Consider the following 22206-nt stretch of genomic DNA (forward strand, 5'->3'; position numbering starts at 1 on the left):
ATTATTTTTTATAAACAACTGTAAATAGATATTTTAATGCAAACAAAATAACAAGATATTGTCTACATAATACTAAAAAATAACTATATTTTCTTATATTTTTCTTGGTATCTACCATGTTTTTTTATATGTCTGGTGTTATATAAATTTTGAGTGCACATATTTTTAGTGAGTTTAATTTTAATGTATTGACAGTGTAAAATGTGTTTTACATAGTCGTGTAATTATATTTGGTCTTTTGGATGACAATTTACACCGTCTATAAAAAGTAATTATTTTTGTTAATATAGTGTTGCGTCATTAGATGTAAATATAAAATTATTTTATACTAACACTACATTAAAATTAAATTTATTTTTAATTTCTCTTTATAACAAAAAGCAAAATTTCTTATTACAATTTTTATTTTTAAAAAAAATCAATTCTCCCAAAATATATATTCTCTCTTTCTGCACCATAAAAATGGCAGTATTACAAATGTTATTTTGACATCAATAATTTTTAAAAAATTAAATATAATCTTTTTTTTGTTTTATTAATTAAAAAAATTTAAATATAAAAATAATTAATAACAAACTATTTTTATAAGATGTCAAGAATATGTGGTGTTTGAATAATATTTTTTTATAAATATCTATATGTACCCAGAGTAATATTGACAGATATATTGATATAATATTTAAATTAAATATATATAAATATTACCGTTAATTTAAATGTATGTAAATACATAAAGTTATATATTTTTTGTTGGTTAAAATATGTAAATAAATACATTTTTATATTTGTAAAATTGAATATATCTAAGTCATCAAAAAAGAAAAAAGGAATATATTAAAATAAATAAATATTAATAAATTTTTGTGTGTAAAGTTAATATTTTTGAGGAGAGAGCGTACATTCAAAAAGTCCAAAAATAAAAAAAAATCATACAAGATCCAATATTATCTTTAATAATTAATTAATATAAATATAATTAGCCTATTTAATCAATACATCATTTACATGTTACATAAGACAAAATACACTACATTTTACTTGCAACATGTCAAATCTTATCTCTTCAATTACTCTCTTTCTAAACACTTGTCACACTATTCTTTTGACAACACAAACATATACATGTAGAAAAATCTACATCATAAAATTCACCATAAAATAAAATAAAATAAAAATATGTATAAACCAGACTAGGAACATTCCCCGATTCTTGCCTAATGGTTGCATTTCCATAACCAACTATGGAGAATTTGGCAAAATTTGATCCCATTGTGAGCCATGACTCATCCATCCACACTTCAAGAGGCAGTTGTTTGCTTGTTACTTTCATTTATCCTTTCTTTAATTTTCTTCTGTTGCTGTATTTGTCACCAAGTCTGTCACATTTGTCTTGTCATTTTCTCTATACAATACTTCTGTACTTGTACCTTAATCTTGTTGGATTTGTTGGATCTCCATTCATTGACAAACCATCTTGTTTGATCAATTTACCTTGGATTCATTCTTGTGAGATAACTATGGGGTAAATCTATATGTATACATCAAATTCATATATTAAAATGTCCACTTCCACCCTAACTTAAAAAAGTAAAAACTTGAAATATCTGGCTTTTCTCTCTTGTGGTTATAAAAAAAGACCATGACCATGAGACAGCAGCCAAGGCTATTCCCTTGGATTCAGTGATATGCAAATGCATACTTTAACCTCCAAACTCCAATGTAAACTCCACAAAGCTGGGGTCTAATTGGTTGTTGAGATGTCAGTGTCTATTAGACGAAAAAAGAAAAGAAAGATGTGAAGAACCAACTTCAAGTTACAAGGGAAGGTGTGAATAATTTTGCCATGTTATGAGTGAGTTTGATGAGGCTAGGCCAAAGTACAAGTGGCTCCATCTAGGACCACTGAATTAGATTAGATAAATCATAAAACTGAATGAAGTAGTGCAAGTTGCAAGTTGGTCCTTTGATGCATTTTCTGGCAACTGTGCATTCACACATTGGCCACAATAAGTTTGGAAGGGAACACCAAGAAGCCCCAACAAGAAAACACCCACGTAGATGCCCATAGCCAGACAGAAAATACTATTCTAAAATAGGAAGTACCTCATTATCTTGTTTCCAACTTTTTAGCCACCATTATTTTGGAAATAAGCTGGGTACAGTTCCTCCCAACAAAACATCAAATCATGAAGCAATGAAAAGCCAAACACACACTACCCTACATATGCTTAGGCTCACAAGTCAGAACCTACTTTCACTATCAATTGGAATATAAAGGTGGGAAATAATTTAAAAAAAAAAAACACAAATGCAAATTCTTGTAACAGTGGCCAATGTGGATAAACATGAAGACTCCATGTTGGAATCCATCATCATATATCTGTACCCTACTCACTACTCAGCAAACAAAATAAAGTATGGCAGATATATAGAAAGATAGATAGATACACATAGATGGGGGTAATAGACACACATGGCAGGCAATTCAAATAAATTTGTGAGATTTGATTTTGACAATGAATGGGGAAGATTTAGTATTGTCAACCTTGTATTTCTATGGCTATTCCTAAGATAGCCAAGAAAGGTTGGTACTTTGTGAGGAGAAAAAAGGAAAAAAAAGGAGAAAAAAGATTATAATGGGGAATCCTAAGCTTTGAAAAGATGACATAAGCATTGTTCCCTATAGCACAAAGCATCACTAGGTGGGGTTACTGATTGGGATGACACAAAATTATAGTTTAAAAAAAAAAAGAACCTTTCCAATCTCACTTCCCACTCTCTTCATTTTAGTTTTCTTCTTCTCTTCTCTTACTTTTGATCTAACACCTTCAAAAAGGTATTCTTTAAGCTTCCCCCTTTTCTCAATAATTAAACTTTTCTTTGATCACCACTCACAACAACTTGTATTAGAATTTAGGGATGATGATCAAGGAAGATGAGGCTACTTTGACAACAGCCAAGGAACAACAAGGGGAAGGGATGATGAATGAAGGAAAGAACAATGACGAAAGTGATCATGAGAATAATCCTCAAGAGTGGTTGAACCTGAGCTTAGGAGGCAAATCACTCACAACAGCAGGGGACCCTGATTCATCATCATCACAAACAAGACCAGTCACTGCTACAAAAGTTTTCTCATGCAACTTCTGCATGAGGAAGTTCTATAGCTCACAAGCATTAGGGGGTCATCAGAACGCGCACAAAAGGGAAAGAGGTGCTGCAAGAAGATATCAGTCTCAGCGGACCATGGCCATGATGGGATTTCCCATGATGAGCACTCCAATGATGCGATCACTCGGTGTTCAGCCTCATTCACTGGTGCAAAAGCCATGCAGAGGTGGTGGAAGTGGAGGAGCCATGGTGGCACCAACCTTTCATGATGCATATGCATCATCAGGGCTTGGAATGGCATGGACACCTTTCATGGCTGAGGAGCCAACTGATCTGGTTTGGCCCGGAAGCTTTCGCTTGGTTCCACAACAACCGGAGCCGCAGCAGGAACCACTCAAGCTTGATTTAGACCTCAGACTGTGACACAGGAGTTTTTGAAGATTGATAACAGGTAGGACCCTTCACCTTCCAAGAATCAATAGCTTGGATTTGGATGATGGTTGGTACTACTTACTGTGATGGGTAAGGATGTTTTCCTCTGTCTATAACATGTTATATATATATATACCTACTATTTTCTTCTTCAATGATGTTTTTTTTTTTTTATCAAGTGGATTGGACAATCTCAATTTTAAGTATCACAACACACCCACACTATACACTCATCCACACAATATTTAAGGGTTTATATTCAACACTTGGTGCACTCATCAAGGTGCACCAAGGTTTGAACCCAGATGCAGCATATTAAGAGACACATGGTTTAACGAGCTGAGCTAAGCCTCAGCTGCTATTTCAATGATGCTTGAAATAATCCTCATGTGCAGTGCTCTTTTTGGCGTGTGTCTAACTTATCCAGGAGTTTTTGCTTTGCTAACCTTGGAAACCTGATTTTTTTTTTTTTTGGGTTTTTTCTTAGTTCCTGTACTTTCGAGAATCACATCGTATTTCACTGACAAAATGTTGTGGCCAAGGCTTAAGCACATGCTATGTATGTACTTTCAAGTTGAAGTTCCACCAACACACGTGAAGTTTCAACTCTTAATAATTGTATTAAGGTTGGTTTTAATTGAAGGTGAAATTTGACGAATCCAGATTTACAAGCAATTGAAAAAATTAAAACGTAAAAAAAAAAGGGCTTTCTAGGCAGGCGTGTCAACATCAAGATTAAATCATATTAATACAAGTGTAAAAATTGTAATACTGACCTTTCGGTTTCGGACCCAAAAAATAATTATCTAAAACATGAACATTTATTGGCGTGTCAACATCGGGATTAACATAATAATACAACAAAATGATAGTTATTGACTTATTTCTATTCAGAATTTAACGATGCATTCTTAAAATATGTTTTCTTTAACGCACGAATTAAGCAATGACCAGTGCCCAAAAAAAAAAAATCGAAGCAAAGATAACGGGCTAAAATTTTTATATATGAATAATTTTAATATGAAATATAATAATATTTGATTATTTTGGTATTTTACACGGTTGTGGTAGTAGTACAAAACGTCATTGACGTTTTGCAATAATTTTTTTTTAATCATGAAAGACTGACATTTTGTAATAAAAAATATTATTTTAATTATTAAAACACAAAACGTCATTAATATTTTGTTAAAAAAATATTATTTTAATGAAAGTAACACAAAATGTCACTGAACACTATTATTTTATCTTAAAGGATTTCACCCCTAAAAATATAATATTAAAAAGAAAAAGTTCAAGATAACGCTTGTCCATACTTAAATAATAGAATCAATTCCTAATTGTTAGGCAGACCGACAAATTGGTGAAATATTAGAATTGAGATTAAGTGTACCTAATTCAACTAAAAAAACTAACTGGGAATGAAAAGTGTCACAAACTTATAAACTATCTAATAACCAAATTCTATGGAAATGTAAAACCGGTAATATTTGTCATATCTACAAGATGAATTTCTTCTTTATTTCTTTTCTTTTTTTTTTTTTTTTTTTGAACGAGAGGATTGAAACATGAAGGCAGGAAAGGGAAATGTTTCTTGCATGATAATGAATGCTAAAGTTGTATAAAAGAATGTTTCACGGGGTTGTGTTTCAAGACAAAAATGTACTTTCAAAACTATTGACGCATTTGAGCAAACCCTTCTTCTCAAATGACTATTATGCGAGTATATGCTGAGTTCCAACTTCCAAGCATTTTCTCTTTTTGCCATCTTTAATTATTCTATTCTATAATAAATTGTATAAGCACAAAGCATGATAAGTACGCATCTTGACTTGATATTACCTCATGACGCAAGTAATAGTTTCAATAGCCATGCCAGAAGTTTGAATAAAAATATGAACAAGAATTGATTATAACCCCTTTTACATTATAGGGAATTTACAGCCATATAACTTAAGAGGAAATAACAAGCTTTTGAGCCCTATGCATGATGATGGGGAGCCTCTGGCTGATTATGCTTGGATCATTATATGTAGCGGCATCAAAAGGGTATCCTTTCTGCATGAACCAATCAATTAGAGAGGCGTTAAACATCAAATTACAACCATTCTTGTAGATGACAGCTAAGACAAAGCAACTGCAGGAGAAATAAGAGCCCTATAAGAATAAAAACAAAAATAATGAAAAACTATCAGTCCAAAGCCTAAAGTAATAATAGTATAATACAATGAGTTTATCACTACCGCCAGTCATCTAGCTGGCTGTCAATGTCAATAGGCTTGAACATTCCCAAAATTTTCGGTTAGACAGATTATAAAGCAAAGAATTAGGAATAACAGAGATTTGAGAACTTAGATGATTCTGTGTGTTTAATAACAAAACAGACATAATTGAAAAGATTAGGTAGAGATGCATGAAAAGGAGCCCATGGTTCTTCAATCTGTCCAAATGAGTAGGAATTGTGTAGAGACATAAACGGGAAAAGAAGACAGGCTTCGGTGGGACCTACTTTTGTGATTTTACGGTTTTATGTTTGGGTGGGACCTGCGGTTTTGCCACAAAGGAGAAAATGACGATCTAACTAGCTTGACATCAATTCTACTTCTATTATTTGCAACTTTGCACAACTAATACATAATCATTTCTTCTCTTTTGGATCAAACCGAACAATATGAAAGGAAGTAATGAACAAATAATTATTAAGCAGAATTTTGGAAATACAAATTAAGGTGTTCCACAAATCTCTCCTAAATTAACTATTTTCTCGTGACAATGTCTTTTTACTATTCCTGCTGCTTAAGATTGATATGCGAATTCTAGAAATTGAGACAGACAGAAATTGCTTCAGTAATGCTAATCAAGAAACTACAATAGCACCTAATTCATCCATGATGGAATTTGCTTCTAAAAATTCCTAAAATCATTACCATAGATCATCTCAGCATAGCGAGCACTAGACAAGCACTCAATCCGCAAACAGATGTCGTCTCAAGTGTCAAACAGAAGGAGACTACTTTTGGAAATACTGTAAGAGACACAACATGCACATGGATATTGGAAATTACACACTTACAGCAGACAAAGCTTCAAATGTAGATTCTCTCCAGCAAGTCTCCCGAAGTATAATGGGATTTGTGCTTCCACCAAATACACAATGCATGCGAGTTTCCCTCAGTCGAATGAGCACTCCATCAACTCTAAGCTGAAAAGTACCAGATCAATCAATAAAAATTGAGTTTCAAGAGCCTCTATAAAGCAAGTAAATGTGCTGACTAGAAGATCCAAGATCGTCAACAGAACTGATGATCCTTAGTGAAATCTTCGTCATGTTATACGATTGCAAGGTAAGAAAATTTTTAACGTAGTAGACGAAGAGAGTCGCTAACCCAGAATCGCAGGAGAAGAAACCAAGAACTTGGCATTACTCTCTACAAAACAAAAAATGGATGCCACTAGTCATTGGCAGTCATATTTAATTTACATACAAACAAGGAAAACCCCCATCAATAAAGAGGGAAAAGTTATTACCACTTTTACAGTAAGAAGTGATACTCCATTGTCAGCAAGTTCATCCTCATATAGGACTACCTGTCCACAATGAGAAATTATTTGTCATGAAAAGCAAATGCTATAAAAGAAGAGAATGTGGGCAATTTATTACTACAAATGAAAAACTCAGATAAAGTATACATTAACACCTTGTTTGGATTTGGAATATCATAAATATATAGCAGATCTAACTAAACTATTTTACTCTCTATGCAGATTAGGTGATTAACAAGTCAAAATGGTCAGATCAACAGCAACTACATGCTATTTCTATTTCTTGATTTCACGTGAGCACAATTTTCTTAAACAATGCAGAAGAGAAATCCCAAGGCCCATAAAAAAATTCGTATACAAAAACTGTTCTGAATACAGACTAGCGAGGTGATTAGTTAAGGTAGTTTTTACTCACCTCATCATAAAACAATATAGGCTCTTTGGATGCCAATGCAACCAAATCAATTTGTTCCTTGCAGTCTTGCCAAAGGATATTGCTTGTTTCCTCAGAAGTTTCTTTTGCATTCTGCCATACAAAAATTGAATATCTTCTATCACTATGTAGCTGTAGTTATCAATAAATTATTGAAAGCAGTAAGATCACACATTACAAAAATCATGTTTGAACAAATGACTCAAACGAAAAAGAAATGCAGTCAAGTTGGTAGATTCAGTCCATAAAGAAGAAGAAAGTATAAATGCATACCATATCTTTATCATTCTCAACTGTGCAACTTCCACAATAAGGTGTTGTAAAAGTATAGTCATAATCTAGTATTACTTGCTGAGAAGGCTTGCTGCACATTTTCCCCAAAGAGAATGTGAGACTTACAACATAAATACCTCGTGCAAAAAAAGCTATCACGATGATAATGACATGGTGGTAAGAAAACATTCATATCCAATCCAATAGGAGTAAATGCCGCAATCAAACACTAAGCAGTTTCATGATGTATCTAATAACAAAGGAATTTTGATTTTTGAGCTAAGGTAGAAAACATGGTAGTGCATTATTTCATCCATTACCTTCTAAACTTCCATTTAGCCGCTGCAGGAACTTCAACTGGTGGCAAGGCTTCCTGCTTCCAACCACAAAGAGCATCAAACGCATTGAAATGAATTTTGGTGCCACTGCTCAAGTGCTTCAGAATCAAAGTGTTCTCCCCAAAAACCATTTCCGGTAAATGATTAGTATCAAGTTTATGTTCCCACCTGCGACACATGATCCATCATCATTACAAAACAAAGCAAAGGAATCAAAGGCTCAAATATCCAATTAAGAATAATATACGCAATTAAAGGGTCACATCTTTCTAACATCCATGAAAATGTGGAAACATCCTAAAAAGTTGCAAAGTTAGGGTTAACTGAGAATACGAAAAATTACTGACTCTTGGATAGCTGCGGAGTTGAGAATGGAGTGTGTGCGAGACTCGATCAGCCATCCATGGATGCGAACACCGCGATTGCCGCCATCAGCGAAGAGTTCAGCGCCGGCGGCTTTCAAGTCTTTGTCGTCAATCTCCACTGCCATCTTCGCCTGCTTTGCGTTTCGAGCTTCAGTTCAGTTCACATTTCACTGACTCGGTGATTTGAGAGTTGGGTCCGAAACGAAGCCTGGTTTCGGATCCAATCATTGGACATGGATCAGGCTTTTGGCCCATTTAGCTTCACCACAGGCCTGATTTAAGCTTAAAAGGTCCCTGACCAAAAAAAAAAGCTTAAAAGGTCGACAAAATCCAAAAATAAAGCTTAAAAGGTTGACAAAAATGTTCCAAAATTTTTTAGAAATGTTAGCGCATACTTTTTTAGGGAATTATATGCCATAAACATTTTCTTTTAAAGTATTCTTAAATATGCTATTAAGGCACATGTTAGGAAGATTTTTCTTTTTAATTATCTTTCATTCTACGACTCACCATTAAATACAATGTTCAATTTTTCCTCTTCCTCCATTTTTTTATGTACTATTGTTCACAAAGTAATGATTGGAAAAAGTACTTAACTCGAAAGACTATTACAAATACGTTATTTTCAATAATTTGTTCTCTAAATATATTGATGATAATTTAAAATTAAATTTTACATAGATATCAATATTCTATATTTATCATCAGCTCATTCTTAAATTTTTTTATTAAATAAGAAACATTACATTCCTTGTTAATTAAATAAAGCTTAACTCTATTTATTATATTTTATATCAATAATTTATTTACAATTCAAAGTTTAAGATTTATGATGTTGAATTTGGAATTTAAAATTTAGAGATGCTTTATTTTCTATTTTTTTATTTTACTTTTAATAGCAATATTTTTCAAAGAGCGCTAGATGCTACACTCCTTTATTTTTTTTGAAATGCATTAACATTTATGAATGAAACCAATTTAAAAAAAAATCACCTCAGTTTTTAAATCCAATCAAACAGCAAACTCAAAAAATATCTTTTCATTTCCGAAATTTCAAATGTATGTCTAAATTATGTAAAAATATATAAAATAGCTTACTGCTAAATTTTTCATTAAACAATTTTTTTCTTTAAAAAAATATTATTTTAAATAATTATAGAAATAGGTGAAGAAAAACTTTTCAATCAAAATGATGATTTTTTATCGGAGAAATTTTCTAAATTTTTTCAGATGTAGATGAACAAGCGCATCCTAAATTATGTCAAACGAAGGACTTTGAACAGATAGAATAGCTTCTTCCCAGCAGTATAATGATCCTAGACGTGTAATAGTTAGGAATCGTGTAATCGCATTTCAATTCTGATGCTCAAATCACAGTTCCATAGCCTAAAAAATACAAAAGAAACATGATAGAAGATAACCCTCAAATAGCAAGACGAGTGTTGCATTTTGTGCAACTTGTAAGTTGTAACTTGTAATGTATAATAAAACACTAGCTGTTATAAGCTGTTACTATTGCCTACATGTCAATAGAATGATGAAAATTGAATTCTAATGTTTAAAGAAAAAAGATCTCCCCTAATATTCATCTTCTACTTTGGCGTTTTGTCTTGTTGGCATACAACCCTCAAAAAATGAAGGAATGGGGTCTCTGTAAATGAAAATGATCCTAAAAAAATAATATTAAAAAGGGTACAGGGCAACTATTGAGTGTTTGCAATTCGCATGAGGGGAAAAGCTAAAACTAAATCTGCTAAGATGGACATCTAAAAACTATTTTTCTAAGAATACAAATGGCACACATTCAAATCCACAAGATCCAAAGTTGATCATCTTAGAGACTTAAATCGCACGACAGGTTGGATACCTTAATTTGGCTGCTTTGTAAGATATTAAGCTTCAGTTGTCAACAATGTGTCATTTTCTTTTCCTTGTCTTCATTTTATGACTTGATGCTTTATCAGCATTCTGAGGAGACTCAGATGCCAGGGGTTCAGACATACCCTTCCTCTTCTTAGAGCTTGGGGTTTTTGAGTTTTCTCCGGTGACATCTTGGGGGAATAATTCACTGTCCCTGTTCTCTCCACCAGGTGCCACCTCATTTTCAGATATGTTATCAGTGGTCTGCGCCAAAGCATTTTCACCTGTCCTGGGTTCCTTATGGGATGAATGCCTAAAGCTCCATCGGGTGTTGTCAAACCATTTACTTACCTGAATGAGGGAAAAGAATGAATTATTCAGGAAGTCACAAGAGAAACTAAATTGCATTCACTTTATGAGAGCAATGTTAAAGATATGACCTGCTGAAGTGTGAGTCCTGTTTCTTGTGCCAAGCTTTCTTTTGTGGTCCGATCTGGATACTGATTCTCTTTGAAAGATTTGTAAAGTCTCTGAAAAAAGATAATGGTCACTCTTAAAAGCTTTTGACTTTACATGCATGAAAAAAAAGGTGTGCCTCTCATGCCTTTGTGTTAGGAAAATATAGAAAACTTTTTACATAAATTAGACAGTAATTCATCCTTACCTCAATTGCAACATCTCCAAGTCTGTTGTATGTTGAAGATCTTGGTTTTTTCTCCCCGGAACCTGATTTTCCAGAGCCTTCAAGTGATTTAGCAGCTGAGTTATTTGTTTTTTCAGCTTTACCGTCACTTCTCAGAGTATGTGTAGAATTATTTGAGGCTTTTCTATTTGGTGACACTGGAGTCAATTTACCAGTGACATTCTTCTTCCTAGTTGGGGTAGCAGTAGCATTCCAGTCTTCATCATCATCACTAGTATCACTTTTGTATGTCTCCTAAAGAAGTAGCATACATGAATATATTAGGCGGGGGGAGCTAAAGAATGTGACAAGAAATAACTTTGACTCTATGCATCCACTCTTGTATACATACAAGCTGGCATGTTTGTGTATGTGAAGGAAATGTACCACAACATCAGAATCACATTTAGATAGTGAGGTTGATATGAAAGAACATTCACATGTCACCGTCATGTTGTGTATCAGATTCACATATCCTAATTCAAATAACCATGCATGCAAACTGATACGATACTATTTTGAACCTTGTACCATTAAACAGAACTTACATCATACAGCTTTTTGTACCATTTAATTAGACAGTAATTCATCCTTACCTCAATTGCAACATCTCCAAGTCTGTTGTATGTTGAAGATCTTGGTTTTTTCTCCCCGGAACCTGATTTTCCAGAGCCTTCAAGTGATTTAGCAGCTGAGTTATTTGTTTTTTCAGCTTTACCGTCACTTCTCAGAGTATGTGTAGAATTATTTGAGGCTTTTCTATTTGGTGGCACTGGAGTCAATTTACCAGTGACATTCTTCTTCCTAGTTGGGGTAGCAGTAGCATTCCAGTCTTCATCATCATCACTAGTATCACTTTTGTATGTCTCCTAAAGAAGTAGCATACATGAATATATTAGGCGGGGGGAGCTAAAGAATGTGACAAGAAATAACTTTGACTCTATGCATCCACTCTTGTATATATACAAGCTGGCATGTTTGTGTATGTGAAGGAAATGTACCACAACATCAGAATCACATTTAAATAGTGAGGTTGATATGAAAGAACATTCACATGTCACCGTCATGTTGTGTATCAGATTCACATATCCTAATTCAAATAACCATGCATGCAAACTGATACGATACTATTTTGAACCTTGTACCATTAAACAGAACTTACATCATACAGCTTTTTGTAGTCCAACCTTTCCACATTTCTTTTCCCCGAAACAGGAGTGTAACTCTCTTGGCCAGGATCTGCCTCTAGTAAAGATGACAATTCATCAGTTATAGATGGCTTCTTACCGACTTTACTTGTTTTGCTGGATCCTTTAAACTTCTTTGCATCATCCAATGATGCAGATGTGATATCTTCACCGTGTCCTGGGGGCATATTATCATTAATTGTAGCAGCAAGATCCTCAGAATCAGATGTGAAATCAGAGCTCGAACTTTCCTCTGCAACTTTCATGTCTTGATCTGGAGCATCAGGATTATAATCATCATCCTCAGAATCTTCAGAAGGAAGGCCCATGTACTGATCCTCATGGCCTGAATCCTCCAATTTCTCAGAAGCAGAAGCATACTCAGATTCATCAGAACTTGATTCACCCCCTTCAGCCTCCACATCTTCTTTAACATCAGGATCATAATCATCATCATCAGAATCATCAGAAGGAAGTCCTGAGTTGTGATCCACATTGAATGCATCAACTGCAGCTGCTTCTGGAAAAACCCTCTGAACAAGGACCAGTCACATAATCAGGAGAGTAAAAATCCTAAAAAAGAGTCATCACAATATTGAACAAAAATACAGTAATACACATAAATAAATTTCCCCAACCTCCCAGCTATCCTCAAGAGAGAGACGTGTTCCTAAGGAGTCATTAACAATTTCAATACAGTCATCTTTGCAATCACATCCCGGGCATAGCCAACCCTCATCGCCAGGTGGAACTGTAAGCCACAGCAAATAAATAAATGATAGACAACTTGGAAGTACAAAGTGACCAATCAATGCAGTAAACAAGAGATTACTGTTTTCAGTTAACAAAGGAGGATCCACACAAAGCTGGTGAAATCCACGTTCACAAGCACCGTCACAGAGAATTATATCATTGTTTGTGCTCAACTCTTTGGAACTACATTTTGCACAGAATATCTGCACTCATAAAATTGAAAGTTAGTAATCACAACTCCAAAATCCAGAAGTGGATACTTCATTTAGGAATCAGACATGTGAATCCTACATCCTCACTGTCAATCTCTCCTTCAGAATCAAACACAGATTCAGGAAGCCTTCCTTCAGCACACAATGAATCCAAATATCGAAAGAGATCCCTCATTTTCAATTTACGTCGAAGTATTTCAGTCTTAGCCCGTTGAAGCTCCTTTTCAGGCTTTAACTTTTCCAAACTGCAAAATTATCACAAACCAACAGGTAGACACAGTTAAGGCACCTCAATATTGAAAACAAGCACAGGCCATGATAAGACTTTTATATTAGTATGCAATCACAATAATAAGGGCAAACTAAAGAAACACACCTTGAATCCCTTTCTAGTTATATGGCCCTCATCTTTGGTAGTTTAAAATAATTTTTAAAAAATGTCAAGAATACCCTTAAGAAAAGAGATAGAAAATATGGGTACAAAGGTCACTTTATAACTGTAAGTCACATGTAAGAGAGGCTTTTGTATAACACTGATTAATTAAAGGAAGTGAATGTAATATTACAAACTAAACTGAGACAAATGAAATTAGAAAGCACCCCAAATGAGGCAAATTTAAAACTTTTTGTAATAGCAATAACAATAAAGATAAGAAGAAAGAATGATTTAACATAGAAGTCATCATCTAGAGAAAGCTTATGCTCGAAATAACAATTAAACAAAAGCAAATGATACTATTTTGCTGAGACAAAGAATTTACAAATTGTTAATGCTAGTATTAGCCCATATCATTTACACTCTTAAGAGTAAGACTCAGTACAATAATAATCCTACTACTCTAGCTTTTGTAATAATAATAATAATAAATCCTACTACCGTAGCACCTATACAGCTATACTGTATTATTTACTCTAGGGCATAGAAATATACAATGTCATTCACTGAGCATTGTATAAAGCAAGTTGTTCAGAAATCCTACAAATGGCACTGAATCAATGGTCAGAAAACTCTGGACCATTTAACCAATTTAATGACATTCCTAATAGAGGCTAAGATCCAACATAAATCAGGCAAATGCTAAATAGATTACAAGTTAAACAAAGAGCAAGGTAATTGCAAAACCAACGCACCTGTATCCTTTCCAGCCCTCACTAGAATAAGCATCAATCAAGTTCTGCTCATAGCTAACTCGTTTCAATAAATATCTTAAGCGAGCTCTTATTCTAGAAAATTCATCAATAACTCCTTCCCCGTCTCTCTTTTTGTTCTTCTTCTTCCCCCTTTTATTCTTCACGCCATCATTATTAGCATCAACCAAATTGCTATTTGACTCAGGTGGTTTAGGTTTTTCGCGTGTCCTTGATCGCAAAGCTCTATCACTGCTTCCTAATGACCTTAGCATATACTTCTTCTTTAATAATTTTGAGCTTTTTTTACCCTTGCAGCTCAACTGCATAGATGTTGTGGCTGTAGATTTTCTTTTTGAACAATTCAAACCAGTATTTTTCACATCTACAGATGCTGGAGCTGGATCCTGTAGTCCATTTGCAGAAGTGGTGTTCACTTGTGTTGGAACAGATAGCGTTTGGTTCTCAACAAGAGAACCAGTTACAGGATTATTTATTTCCACGGACACATTTTGGCCATTCTGAGAAAAAGGCTGACATTTGATCTCTGATTTGTCATTAGACAAATGAGAGGGGTCTTGTTCTGAGGTACTCCGTTGAGAGCATGAACCTTCTGCAGTTTGACAACTCTTTTTCAAATCACGCTGGCGTTGTGCAGGCAGTGCAATAACAGCACCCCTAATAATTTTTCCAGAAACTTGGTTTGAGTTTTCATCAATAACAGAGCTGGTTAACACATTGCTTGGCATGCTTTGTGCATTGTGTAAACACTGAGAACTCTCTGTCATTTTGTCTGAAACTTGGTTCGATTTTTCATCAATCACATGACTGGTTAACACCTCGTCAATTACACTTTGCTTGTTGTCCAAACACTGAGAACTCTCGGTCATTTTGCGAGAAACATGGTTTGAGTTTTCACGAATCACAGAATTGATTAACACATCGCCATGCATGCCTTGCTTCTTGTCCAAACGCTCAGGACTCTCAGTCATTTTTTCATATACTTGGTTTGTTTTTTCATCAATCACAGAATTGGTTAGCACATCACCATGCAGGCTTTGCCTGTTGTCCAAACACTCTGGACTCTCAGTCATTTTGTCAGAAACTTGATTTAACTTTTCATCAATCACAGATTTGGTTAACACAGCACCATGCATGCTTTGCTTGTTGGCCAAATGCTCAAGACACTCAAACATTTTATCAGAAACTTGGTTTGATTTTTCATCAATCACAGAATTGGTCAATGCATCATCGCTATGCATGCTTTGCCTGCTGGCCAAATGCTCAGGACCCTCGATCATTTTTTCAGAGACCTCATTTGATTTTTCATCAACTACACAATTGGTTAACACTTCACCTTGCAAGTTTTTCTTGTTGCCCAAACACTGCGTACCATCAGTCATTTTTTCAGAAACTTGGTTTGATTTTTCATCAATCACGGAATCGGTTAACACATCACTATGCATGCTTTGCTTGTCGTCCAAAAGCTCAGAATTCTCGGCCACACGGTTTGAGTTTTCATCAATCATGGAGCTTGTTAACACATCACTAGGCATGCTCTGCTTGTTGTCCAAACACTCAGAACTCTTGGCCATTTTCTCAGAAGCTTGGTCATCAATAAGAGAACTGCCTAACACATTGCCAGGCACACCTTGCTTGTTGTCTAAACATTCGGAACCCACCTGAGATGTTTTCTCTGACAAATGACATTGTTCTGTTCCAGCATCCGGTGTTTGCATCTTTCTAGAGGCACTTTTGTTGGGGCTTGTAAATTCTTCTAGTTCGCCCTGCATTGGTCCAAGGAAATATCCACGCCGACAGCATCCACCCACATAATCAGGAAGGAAAGGAAGCTACACAGATAAGAATCAATCCTCTTTGAGCCTTTTCATAATGCATGTCTAACACTTAACATGAACACAAGATGTGGGAATCAACAACTACTGAAATAAAAATTCACATTTAAAGTCACGACCGAAAATATCTTTACTCATGCAGTCATTACACGAATTTAATTTTAAACCACAATAAGCAACCCAACAAAGAAGCAATGTAGGGAACAAATCTAACCATGTGCATCTAGCTTTGATGTTGTAGTCTCTAACTCTAACTAACTCTACAGCAGATACACAAAATAATAACAATGAATTGCACGAGGGATATTTAGGGCAGGGAAAAAAAGGTAGGAGTTGAAAGTTGAAACCACCGACATCAGGAATGATGTGCACTGCATTTTGAAGTTTCAGACATTTTTATTACCACCAATTTCCTTTCCACGTCTTCGACGACAAAGAAGAATGTCGAAACGAGCTCAAAGAAGACGAATGAAGGCAAAGAAAAACGTTGAGAAGGCAAGTAAATAAGAGAGAGAGGAGAGAAGGAAACTTACGTTGTGGCGGTGAGGAACATCGTAATGTCCGGAGGCGCAGCAAATGGGAAGAAATGAAGAAGATAGGGACAAAGAAACAAGGGTTCTTTGATCTAATTCTTCTACGCGGTGAAGACGGAGAAAGAGAAAGAGAAAAGTGTGTGTTGTTTCGTGAGAGCTCTGTCTTCTTCTAATTTTTATATTTTATTTATTTTTGGGAGGGTGGGTTTTGTGAATTGTGAATCTGAATCTCAGCGAGAGCGGCAAAGAGAGAAAAAAGCGGTGGTTTGGTTAAAGTCCTTCAAACATGGGCCACCCTTCCCATCGCATATAGCTAAAGCTAGTAAGCTACTTCACTGTTCACACCTTCCCTCCCTTCTTCCCTCCTTCCTTCCTTCCTCTCACTCTCCGTTCAATTTAATCAAACTCTCCCTCCCCTCCAGTTGCGTCTATATGTGTGCGCCACCCACTCGCTCACCCAACATTGCGGGGTTTCGGCTTTCTGGTTTGCTCGGTTCTGGTCCATTTACCTTATGGATCATGGGCCTCCTTCCTCCACTTTATTTTTGGAAATGGCCCAAGATGCTTCTTGCTCAAACTCTTCTATCTCATCAGATGAAGAAAACCCATATAGAGAAAAAAAAAACGAAGAAAACCATGCAAAAAAAAGGTTGAAGAAAATACCCAAAACTCAATGACGAAGAAATCATTGTTTTGGTTAGGTGATTATAGGGATGGCAAAACTTCCTAAGTCACATGGATTTTTGTGGGGATCTTTTCGAAAAAAGATTGACTATGAAATTTTTTTTGTGAGAACTGAGGCGGGAAGATAAAATTCTCTTGAAACATGTGCAGAGACTCAAGCAAAAAATTCTGTTCTGTTTTCGCTAATTTTCAAAATTTATAAACAACAACAACAACAAAGCTTTGTTCCATTAAGTGGGGTTGGCTACATGAATCAAACGACGCCATTGTGCACTGTCATGTATCATGTCTACAGAGAGATCGTTTACATGTAGGTCTCGTTTGACCACCTCATGGATGGTCTTCTTAGGTATTCCTCTGCCTTTCGCCCTTTGTCCATCTTCCATCTCATCCACCCTCCTGACTGGATGTTCTATCGGTCTTCTTCTCACATGTCCAAGCCACCTGAGACGCGATTCAACCATCTTTTTCACAATGGGTGCTACTCCAACTCTCTCCCTTATATCTTCATTTCTTATTTTATCCAATCGCGTATGACCACTCATCCATCTCAACATCTTCATCTCTGCCACACTCAGCTTATGTTCGTGCTCCCCTTTAGCCGCCCAACACTCCGTACCACACAGCATAGCCGGTCTTATAGCGGTGCGATAGAATTTACCTTTAAGTTTTAAAGGTACTTTTTTGTCGCATATAAAACCAGATGCATTCCGCCATTTTGACCAACCTGCTTGGATCCTATGATTTACATCCTGTTCAATCTCTCCATTATCCTGTATGATGCACCCAAGATACTTAAAACTTTTAACTTTTCGTAGGGTGTTTTCTCCAATCTTCACCTCTATATTGGGGTTTTTCCTTCTCAAACTGAACTTACATTCCATATATTCCGTCTTGCTACGGCTTATGCGCAGACCATACACTTCTAGAGCCTCTCTTCATAACTCCAACTTCTTATTTATGTCTTCCCTTGACTCCCCCATAAGGACAATATCATCGGTAAAAAGTATGCACCATGGCACAGGCTCTTGAATGTGTTCTATGAGTACTTCCAAGACTAATGTGAAAAGGTATGGACTTAAGGATGATCCCTGGTGTAATCCTATACCAATAGGGAATTCTTCTGTCACACCACCTTGAGTCTTCACACTAGTTGTGACCCCATCATACATGTCTTTAATTGCCCGAATATATGCGATCCTTACTCTCCTCTTTTCTAAAACCTTCCATAAGACCTCCCTTGGTACCCTATCATACACTTTTTCCAAATCAATAAACACCATATGTAGATCCCTTTTATTACTACGATACCTCTCCATCATCCTTCTTAATAGGTATATCGCTTCAGTGGTAGATCTTTCTGGCATAAATCCAAATTGGTTCTCTGTTACTTGTGTCTCTTTTTTCAACCTCCGTTCTATCACCCTTTCCCATAACTAGGGGTGGCAAGCGGGGAAGTCCGCCCCGCCTAGTGAGACGGTCCCGGAATCCTAGCCCGCCCCGCCTAACGGTGGGCTGGCGGGCCGGCGGGCTAAACCCACCAAATATCTTTTTTTTTTACTTTTAACTATTAAATAATATATATAAAGATATAAAAAAATCTCTTCTATTTTTTATTTTTAACTATTATAATTGTATAAACAAATTATAATTTTTATATTCACAAACATTAAAATCTTTGTAATTATAAATATCTAATAAACATAATTATAAATCAAGTTTTTATCCAAAAAATAATTATAAATATTGTTCCCAAAACAAAATAAACATAATCCAAAACATAATTAACAATATTGTCTCTAAAACAAAATAAACATAATCCAAAATACTCAATTTTCATCTTCATTCTCTTGTAAGTTGGGTTAGGGGAAGTTGGGTTTTAGCAAAAAAAATTGTAAAAATACCCCTTGCAAAAAAATACAAAGTCCGGCGGGGAAGCCCGCCCCCGCGCCGCCAAAGCCCGCCAAAACCCGCGGTTTAAGCGGTGCGGGTTAAGCGGGCTTTTGCTATTTGGCGGTCCCAATTTTCCAGCCCGACCCGCCTTTTTTGGCGGGTTACGCGGGTCGGCCTGGCGGGTTTAGGCCCGTTTGCCACCCCTACCCATAACTTCATAGTATGACTCATAAGCTTAATCCCTCTATAGTTTCCACAACTTTGTATATCCCCCTTATTCTTGTAGATAGGTACCAAGGTGCTCTTTCTCCACTCATCAGGCATCTTCTTTGACCTTAAAATCTCATTAAAAAACTTGGTTAACCAGTTGATGCCTTTTTCTCCAAGACCCTTCCAAACCTCAATCGGGATATTATCAGGTCCTACTGCCCTGCCATTTTTCATCTGCTTTAGAGCCTCTTTTACTTCGAAGTCTCGAATCCTTCAATAGTAGTCAAAGTTTTGATCTTCTTCCCTTGTGCATAATCGACCAAGGCTCGGAAGAGTCTTCTGTCCCTCATTAAATAACTCGTAGAAGTAGCTCTTCCACCTTTCATTAATCTTCTCCTCTTGAGCCAACACCTCTCCATCCTTATCCTTTATGCACTTAACTGATCCAAATCTTTCGTTCTTCTTTCCCGGCTCTTTGCGATTCTATATATACCTTTTTCTCCTTCTTTCGTGCCCAAAGATTGGTAGAGACCCTCATATGCTCTTGTTCTTTCTTCACTTACAGCCACTTTTGTCTCTTTCTTAGCCGCCTTATATTTTTTCCAGTTATCTGCATTGCGGCATAAAGACCACTCTTTAAAGCATTCCCTTTTTATCTTTATCTTTTCTTATATACTCGCATTCCACCACCAGGACTCCTTGTCTCTTGGTCCTATTCCTTTAGATTCACCAAAACTTTTTTTGCTGTTCTTCTAATAACTTCTGCCATCTCCCTCCACATCTCTTCTGCGCTTTCATTCCCATCCCACTTTGCCTCTTCTCCTACCCGTCTTAGGAAGCTTCTTTGTTCCTCACCTTTCATCCGCCACCACCTTGTCCTTGGGTTCTTCGTATGATGTCTTTTCCTCAACTTTTGCTCAACGCGAAAATCCATGACGAGCACCCTATGTTGTGTTGTCAAACTCTCTCCCGGGATAATTTTACAGTTAATGCAAAATTTTCGGTCGACTCTCCTCAACAAGAAGAAGTCGATTTGAGAGCTTGTCATGCCACTCTTATAGGTTATAAGATGTTCGTCTCTCTTTTTAAAACATGTATTTGCGATGAGAAGATCAAAGGTTGAGGAAAAGTCCAAAATAGTTTTACCCTCGGCATTGATCACTCCGAAACCATGGCCTCCGTGAATACTCCCATATCCAGTCACTTCTCTCCCAACATGGCCATTTAAATCTTCTCCTAAGAAAATCTTATCTCCCAAAGGTATGCCTTGAACCAAACTCTCTAGATCCTCCCAAAACCTTATCTTGTGTTGTTCGTCCGAACCAACTTGCGGTGCATAGGCGCTAATCACATGGAAAGCGCCTCCCTCCACCACAAGTTTGATAGAGATGATCCGATCTCCCACCCTCTTGACATCCACTACGTTCTTCTTCCACTACTTATCCACAATTATTCCAACCCCATTCCTATTCTTCACATTTCCTGTATACCAAAGTTTGAAACCAGAAGTATCCAATTCCCTAGCCTTTGCACCAACCCATTTCGTTTCTTGTAGGCACATAATGTTAATCTTCCTCCTTGTCATGGTGTCCACCACCTCCATGGACTTTTCTGTTAGAGTGCCTATGTTCCATGTCTCAAATCTCAACTTTCTGTCGCTTCGACCTTTACCTTTTACTTTGTGAACTAGTTTATTTACCTTCATCCGTTCACGAAAACGCGAGAACCCTTACTCATTTAACACTACATCCAGGCACTGATGCAGCGGCTCTTGCTTTGACACCGTACTCGAGCTATACGGCGCGTTGCTTCCGGGCAACGACCTAGCTTTAGCGCAATAATGTATTTGATTTATGTCATGGGGGTTCGGCTATATTTTTATGTTGGTTGCCGAAGACCTAACACAACCTTCATCCTTTATCCGGGCTTGGGACCGGCTATGTACCACAAGTGTAACATAGGCGGAGTTAATTTTCAAAATTTATAAAATTTACTTAATTGTTCTTAATAATTTATTTCTCATTTTAGTCATTTCACATGTCATATATAAAGAGAAAACACCCTAAATTCCTAATCCTCATTTGCATAACCCTTTTTCAATTTAAAGATTTATATCGTTGTTCATACTTCATCCAACCTCTTTGCAGCCATCTCTTCGCCACTTTTTCTTCTCAGCACACTATCACCCCTCACCATGCGTCAACCCTCATAGCGTCGTTCTCTCTATTCGCGGTGTTTTTTCTCCACTTAGAAGGTGTGTCTATTTTTCTCTCTGCAATTCCGTCATCATGTCCATTATCCTTTCCATTGTCACATTTTTATCTTGTTCAATGCTTTGTATTCTGTCTTATCATCGCATCTTTCCACCGTATCAGTCTAAAAGAAGTTATTATCTACCGTTTAGTAATTTTATATAAGATATTGATATAAAAATTAATTATCAGTTAAGATTATGGAAGAAATAGAAAATAGTATCCCACAAAAAATATAAATAAAAACAATACTTTTTTACAATAAAAATTAAAGATAAAAATAAAGAGCAAATTTGAGAGCGAAAACAGGAACTTAAAGACATTCTCCTTCCCCCATTATCATCTCTACTCTCTAGGTAATTAGGTCAAATAAATTAAATTTCCTAGACCCAAAAAATAAATCAAATCTCTATAAATATTTGTTGCCTAACCCATATCAACTCAACTAACCAAAGATAGAA

At 36.0% G+C, this 22206-nt stretch overlaps 3 protein-coding genes across 6 annotated transcripts; 1 reads left to right on the forward strand and 2 right to left on the reverse strand.

Annotated features, from left to right (window-relative positions):
* Nucleotides 1-2429: 2429 nt before the first annotated feature.
* Nucleotides 2430-4159, forward strand: LOC148546917 (zinc finger protein 7-like). The gene has a single exon (XM_088499918.1). The coding sequence runs from the start codon at nucleotides 2920-2922 to the stop codon at nucleotides 3532-3534; it is 615 nt and encodes a 204-aa protein (XP_088356044.1). The 5' UTR covers nucleotides 2430-2919; the 3' UTR covers nucleotides 3535-4159.
* Nucleotides 4160-5355: 1196 nt separating this feature from the next.
* LOC107618854 (TIP41-like family protein) lies at nucleotides 5356-8687 on the reverse strand. The gene is made up of 8 exons (XM_016321027.3): nucleotides 8478-8687; nucleotides 8113-8298; nucleotides 7793-7883; nucleotides 7502-7612; nucleotides 7072-7131; nucleotides 6930-6971; nucleotides 6617-6745; nucleotides 5356-5601 (listed from the first exon to the last, which is right to left on the reverse strand). Exons 1-8 carry the CDS (start codon nucleotides 8618-8620, stop codon nucleotides 5497-5499), a joined length of 867 nt encoding a protein of 288 aa, XP_016176513.1. The 5' UTR covers nucleotides 8621-8687; the 3' UTR covers nucleotides 5356-5496.
* A 1392-nt stretch (nucleotides 8688-10079) lies between these two features.
* On the reverse strand, nucleotides 10080-17181 carry LOC107617775 (uncharacterized). Of its 4 annotated transcripts, none has more exons than XM_088498029.1 (10): nucleotides 16707-17181; nucleotides 14321-16104; nucleotides 13269-13434; nucleotides 13057-13180; nucleotides 12863-12975; nucleotides 12200-12757; nucleotides 11634-11906; nucleotides 11020-11292; nucleotides 10796-10885; nucleotides 10080-10706 (listed from the first exon to the last, which is right to left on the reverse strand). In XM_088498029.1, exons 2-10 carry the CDS (start codon nucleotides 16054-16056, stop codon nucleotides 10413-10415), a joined length of 3627 nt encoding a protein of 1208 aa, XP_088354155.1. In that variant the 5' UTR covers nucleotides 16057-16104; nucleotides 16707-17181; the 3' UTR covers nucleotides 10080-10412. The 4 variants fall into 4 exon arrangements, with proteins under 4 accessions (XP_088354155.1, XP_088354154.1, XP_088354156.1 ...); XM_088498028.1 differs by having other exon boundaries at nucleotides 14321-16170; nucleotides 16707-17168; XM_088498030.1 differs by lacking the exon at nucleotides 11634-11906 and having other exon boundaries at nucleotides 14321-16170; nucleotides 16707-17168.
* Nucleotides 17182-22206: the final 5025 nt, after the last annotated feature.

Source organism: Arachis ipaensis, chromosome B9 (assembly GCF_059453495.1).
Source record: "Arachis ipaensis isolate K30076 ecotype BB chromosome B9, ASM5945349v1, whole genome shotgun sequence".
Taxonomy (NCBI): domain Eukaryota; kingdom Viridiplantae; phylum Streptophyta; class Magnoliopsida; order Fabales; family Fabaceae; genus Arachis; species Arachis ipaensis.

Coding starts and splice junctions, on each gene's coding strand:
- LOC148546917 (XM_088499918.1), top strand. CDS start 2,920: ATGATGATCAAGGAAGATGAGGCTACTTTGACAACAGCCAAGGAACAA.
- LOC107618854 (XM_016321027.3), bottom strand. CDS start 8,620: ATGGCAGTGGAGATTGACGACAAAGACTTGAAAGCCGCCGGCGCTGAA. Junction 8,299..8,477: donor AACTCCGCAGCTATCCAAGA/GTCAGTAATTTT, acceptor CATGTGTCGCAG/GTGGGAACATAAACTTGATA. Junction 7,132..7,501: donor CTATATTGTTTTATGATGAG/GTGAGTAAAAAC, acceptor CATTGTGGACAG/GTAGTCCTATATGAGGATGA.
- LOC107617775 (XM_088498028.1), bottom strand. CDS start 16,110: ATGCAGGGCGAACTAGAAGAATTTACAAGCCCCAACAAAAGTGCCTCT. Junction 13,181..13,268: donor GAGAGATTGACAGTGAGGAT/GTAGGATTCACA, acceptor TTATGAGTGCAG/ATATTCTGTGCAAAATGTAG. Junction 12,758..12,862: donor CTCTTGAGGATAGCTGGGAG/GTTGGGGAAATT, acceptor GTCCTTGTTCAG/AGGGTTTTTCCAGAAGCAGC.